The sequence below is a fragment of the Drosophila innubila genome, assembly GCF_004354385.1.
Source record: "Drosophila innubila isolate TH190305 chromosome 2R unlocalized genomic scaffold, UK_Dinn_1.0 1_C_2R, whole genome shotgun sequence".
NCBI lineage: Eukaryota > Metazoa > Arthropoda > Insecta > Diptera > Drosophilidae > Drosophila > Drosophila innubila.
The window spans coordinates 15646091-15652162 of record NW_022995374.1 but is presented as its reverse complement, the minus strand read 5'-3'; the positions used below and the strand labels follow the sequence as shown (position 1 = coordinate 15652162).

General features: G+C 40.0%; 2 protein-coding genes across 2 annotated transcripts; both read left to right on the top strand.

The window, feature by feature from the left end:
- The first annotated feature begins 880 nt into the window (after positions 1-880).
- LOC117783012 lies at positions 881-3522 on the top strand. Its single transcript, XM_034620136.1, has 2 exons — positions 881-934; positions 1795-3522. Exons 1-2 carry the CDS (start codon positions 881-883, stop codon positions 3520-3522), a joined length of 1782 nt encoding a protein of 593 aa, XP_034476027.1.
- A 619-nt stretch (positions 3523-4141) lies between these two features.
- LOC117783011 lies at positions 4142-5611 on the top strand. Its single transcript, XM_034620135.1, has one exon. The coding sequence runs from the start codon at positions 4142-4144 to the stop codon at positions 5609-5611; it is 1470 nt and encodes a 489-aa protein (XP_034476026.1).
- Positions 5612-6072: the final 461 nt, after the last annotated feature.

The window sequence follows — 6072 nt, the reverse complement described above, 5'->3', positions numbered from 1 at the left end:
TATGCTCCAAATGCAAGTGAATATTTCGACTACTGTGCGTGTGATTCACTTCTATCTACAAGGGGATAAAAATTGATACAACTTAACTGAATTTGAGAGAGTGTAGAAAGCTGAACCTAAAGATGACAGTTGTAAATACTAAGAAAACTGATTTTTAATAAATAATTATATATATTAAATTGAAAAGTTGACTGAAAATAATTGTAGTTTAAAGTAAATATCAAGTTTTTGAGCAAGCTTACACCATTTTTGGGAACATACACCGTTACAGGACTTGATGCTAATTGTTATAATTGCATATAAAGTTTGTTAACCCATGTCAACAGCCATGTTTGCGAATTTAGGTGCAGTGACCCACTAAACTGATTACCAGTGTATCGTATGTGTACACTGAGTCATCACAGTAATTAACAAATCAGGTACATACATACTATATGCACATTCCCACACGTTGTCCAAAATGCCTATTAGCTGTTAAACGGTTAATTCGTTAACCCTACTCAAAAGCCATAAGCAGGCAGTCAGCGGGCATAACATGAGCTTAACATGCTGCTAACATAACAGCAGAAGCAGAGGGAAAACAACATGAACAATACGAGTAGTTAAGCATTACAGTGCCTGACAACCGTTAATCAGGCGCCACAAATCAGACAGCGCAGCAGCGACGTCGACAGCGACAGAGCGACAGCAACGGTTAATTGTTTAACAGCAGCGAAGAGCGATTAACTACCCCCCCTCCCTCTCCACCTTCTATACACTCACTCACTGTGTTTTTGTAATTGTTATGCTCTGTGATTGGTCACATTGCTGCGAACGTGTGAGAAAGAGAGAGATAGAGTGCTTGCCTATTTTTAGTTACGATCGCAGCCGTTGAGTAAAAATGGCGCCACAGTGCACAGCGCTGTTGCTGGCGATGTCGCATGGAATTACGATGGTATTTTCCATCAAATTGAAATTCTCTGGCTTAAAAGTCTGAATAACTTTTCCATTGTCTAAACGCGACTCAAAATGCGAAAATATTGACACGATCAAAACGCCTCAGTCGCAATATCAGAAGTGGAAGGGGGTGTGTTTGATGAACCAAATCTTATCATATTATTGTTGGTATTGTGCTTTTGCATAGGCATGAAAATTGTTTATCTAAATATAATGATTAAGTAGGTACGAGTACACTGATAAAAATCTGTTTATTTGTAAATTGATTTAAAAAACAATTTTTTTTTAAATTTTTTTTCTTTCTTTCCTAAATATGTCTTTATTAAAGAATTAAATATTGAACTAATATTTTTGATTTGTAGCAACTGATCGTTTTTATAAGTGTATAGAACAGGACGCGGATGCGTAGGTGGGTGGTTGTTTTGCTGCCGCGTGGGTGTTAATTTCCCGTAAGTCAGTCAGGTATAATGGAATATTTACGAGTTAAATCAGACGCCAAATGCGCAAATAATCGTTTGTTAATTCAATGGATTGTTGATACCATATCGTAAACAACTCACAATACAGTTCAGATTGACCCAGTCTATGAGGCAACATTAAACATTTCCAATTGAATACAATTTATTATTTAAAAAAATGACTAAAAATTAATCAATATTAAATTTAATGCATTTCAACTGCATCTGACAAACACTGTGAAAATATCATCCTTATCCAAAATTTTAAACTTCAACTAACCAATTTTTATTTTAAATCAGAATTTATGTGTAATATTCAGACTTTGATTTACACCAAACACCCTAATTTTACTTATCCAAATCCTTATCCTAATCCTGAATCCCAATATATATTTTTCAGATGGCGCACAAAATTGTTTTATTGGTAGTTCTACAATTCCTGCTTCTTGTCAGCAGCTCTGAGGCTGAAGAGTTAATTGAAGTGCTGGATGAGCTGAATGCTCGCCTAGGATTTGCCACCAATATCATCTACAATCCAGAGCTGAAGGAACTAGAGTATCTGCAGAAGATACAACCCGTTTCCCAGATCATCATAAGCTCCCTAAACGAGTCCAATTTTAATGGCAACGAATTGATGCAGTTCATCAATGTGAAAGTACTTTTTGTGCTCATCGTTAAGGATCCTCCCATGGAGCTGTTCCAAAAACTCAATCTGCATTTTGATAACGCCGACTTTCTGCTGGTGATCGAGCAAGAAGAATTGAATGAAATTTGGTTGCGGTTCGTCTACGATGCCTGGCAGTTGGGGTACATCAAATTGCTGTTGTGGCATGCCACAATCCTCTATGAGAAGCAGCTGTTTCCCGAGTTGCAACTTCAACCGAGCAGCGTGCCACGTTATGCTGTCACACGAGGAAGCATCAACAATATGCATGGACACGAGATACGTGTGGCAATCTACTCCAATCCTCCACGATGCATGTTGTACAAGAATAAATATGGCGAACAGATCTATGGAGGATTTTACATGCGCTTCATTCGACACTTTGTGAGATCGAAGAATGCAACCTTTGTGCCCGTTCAAACGACCAGTTACTCGGCTGGACATTGCAAACGGGCATTGGCATCGAATCACGTGGATCTCTGTGCGGATGTGCTCGCCGAGGAATCGACCAAGTCATTCAAAGTGACGAAGCCCCTTAAATTGGCCTATGCCAATATTATGGTACCCAATGCCAAGCCCTTGGGATCGTACCGTTATCTGGCAGCACCGTTTCATACAACTCTATGGATTTGCCTCATTGTCTACATTTTATTCATCGTTTTCTTCATGAGTTGCATCCACTGGCAGCAGCAACGTCGCTGGATCTTCAGCAAGTTTCTACTGGAGGCGATCAGTTCGTTGCTTTTCGCTGGATTCTCCTTGAAGGATCTGCGTGGCAGGGAGAGTTACATTCTCTTTGTGGTGCTCTTTATAGCTGGCTTTATCTTTTCCACATTCTATTTGGGCTACCTCAAGAGCTTGTTGACCACGGAGGTCTTTGAACCGCAAATCAACAGTTTCGAGCAACTGGTTGAGGCTAACATCAGTCTGATCATTGATGAATACGATCGGAACCTAACCAATAGATATCACATGCCGGATATACTCTGGAAGATCATCAAGGTGGTACCCGATGAGATGTTGAAGCGGCATCGTAATGACTTTAACCAAGATTACGCCTACATGCTCTTCACTGATCGCATGGATCTCTTCGACTTTGCCCAGAAGTATCTGAAGCATCCCCACTTACGACACATCCCCATCAACATCATCTTTCTGTTCGCCGGCTTTCCGATGCGAAATTCGTGGTTCCTCAAGCACGACATGAGCCAGGCCTGGTCCAATGCCTTTGCCAGTGGACTCGTCCAGAAGCTGACTTTGGATGCCTACTATGAGACGACGACATCGAGCGTGGGCTTCCTTAAATTCCTCATCACCGAGTACTATGAGGCGCAACCACTTGGACTCGATTATTTCGTCATGCCGGCCATGTCTCTGGGCCTTGGTTATGCTTTTGCCTTTATCACTTTTGTCATCGAGTTGACGGGTTGGCGCACATTACGTACATCTCCCGACGTTGATTGATTGATGGATGGATGGATTGATGGAGAGCAGTTGCATGTTCTTTCCTTCTTGGCACTTTCTAAGTACTTTTTGCAATAATTTTATTACACTCAGCGAATTTATTTAGCCTAAAGAGGTTGTGTTCTTTTCAATCTTAACTCAATCAGAAATGTTCTCTTTTATTGTCTTAATGCAAGTCTAAGTTATCCTGACCATCCTGTTCAATTCCTTCTCTCTCTTTCTCTCGATCATATCTGCTTCCTTACGCTTTCTACCTCATGCACTGTTGGAATTAAACAACTTAAACTTCACTTTTATAATACAAAATTGTATTTCCACAGCTTTTGGACTACTAATTATCCCAGTCTGAAACATGTCTAGCTTAATCATTTTAATCTGTGTCTTTAGCACTGCAAATCAGCTGCCTTTGGACACAAACAATAGTGCACTTACCCCAAGTATAGCAGTTCTAAATCGAGGCCTGGAGAGTAAGACCAATATTATTTATACAGACCGCAGTCAACCCCTTGATGTCTATGCAGAGATAAGTCAAACTCTTAACCACATTCCGAGTTTATTGCTCAGTCAGAATTTAAGTAAACTCATAAGTAGTAGTATTAATCTATCCGAACCCCTTCTGATGATCCTACCCCAACTTAATCATGAACAGATCCTTCAGATCTTCGAACAGTTGCCTGTCAATTTGCAAAGATCAGATTATCTTCTCGTGGGCTGTGACAATGCTGACAACTGGCTGAATTTACTGTCGACTCTCTGGAAACTGGGCTTTCCCAATATTCTGATCTATAATAGCACCCAATCAGTAGAGGGTGTATTTTATACCAGCGATTCATTTCCTCAACAGCGATTAATATTAAGTAGCATTGATCATTATTTGTGGGCACGTCGTCATTGGTTCGACAATCTGAAGGGTTGGGAGGTGCGAGTGGGATTATACAATAATCCGCCAAGAACTCTGGTCTATCCGGAAAAACAAATCTTTGATGGCTATGCACTGATGTTACTACGAGAATTCCTTTCTTATAGAGGTGCAAAATTTATACCCATGTTGACTCCCAACTATAAGGTTTATTCTCCCAACGATTGTCTAGATCTAATGCGATCAAATAAGTGCGATTTGTGTGGGGATTTGTTTGCCTTCAGCAATAAATTTAGCTACACCTATAGCTTTATGTACTTGTATTGCAATATTTTAATACCCACATCACAGCCCATATCCAAAAACTATTATATTTCCGCTCCATTAGAGTTGAAGACTTGGCTTCTTGTAGGATTCTATGTGGTTTTTATCTGCAGTTTCGCCAGCTTTACCGGTTGGTTGCAACATGGTCGCTTTGAGTTTGGAAATCTTCTGCTCCAGATATTTGGTAGCTTACTCTCTGTAGGGTTTAAATTTCGCCAAGTTCTAGGCAGATTGCACTATATTCTATTTACCATCATTGCATTGGGGGGCTTAATTTGCTCCACATACTATCTGGCATTCCTGAAGACCATTCTGGCAACGGGTCTGTATGAACCACAGATCGACAGCTTTGAGGAACTCGTCAGGCAGAATATCAGTCTCATTGTTGGGGACTACGACAAGACGGTGCTTAAGCTGTACGATTTTCCGGACATTCTATGGAACATAACACAAGTGGTGCCCTACGATTTTATCGTGTCGCATCGTCGTGTCTTTGACACCAACTACACTTACTTGGCACACAGCGATCGCCTCGTTCTCTTCAGTTTCCAACAACAATACATGGCAAAACCTCGAATGCGTCCTCTGCCCATCGATATAATGCATTCCTTGCCAGGATTTCCCATGCGTCGGGAGTGGTTACTCAAGTTTAAGCTCAGCGAGACGCTCCTCAACTGTTTTGGCAGTGGACTTATGCAAAAACTGGCAGCCGATACCAACCGACAGACCATACACATTGGATACTTAAGTCTTATACCCTCGGAGCAGTACGAGGCACGACCTCTGACATTGGACTACTTTGCCATGCCACTAAAAATACTTACTACGGGCAGTGGTTTGGCTTTTGTCTGCTTTCTAGGCGAATTACTCTGGCGTTTATTGAAGATAAAACGGAGAAATGTGTAAGTATTTCGATTTAAAATCATTTAAGACATTTTTTAACAATTAGGTCTAAGCCCCATATTCGTAATCTACGGTCAATTCTAAGATATTTTCACCAGGAAACCATAGCTCTAATTCCTCAATTCCTAGTCTCCGCTTTTTAAGTTGAAAATCGTGTTTTTTTGATATTTTTATCATGAATTATTACCATATCTATAGTATTTTTTGTTCGATCCTGACAAGATTGGTTTCAAAACTTGTGTTAGGACCAGGACTTTCAAGTACAAAGACAAATTGTCCTTAAAACATAATTTTCGTCCAAAATTTTTCAACTTAAAACGTGGACTAGGAATTGATTTTAGAACTATAGTTTCTTGGTAAAACATCTTAGAATTGACCTTAGATTACGAATATGGGGTACCATTTTTTTTTCGAAAAAATCGATGCAGCCTAATGTATAAATTCTTATGTTTCTTCTGAGGGAG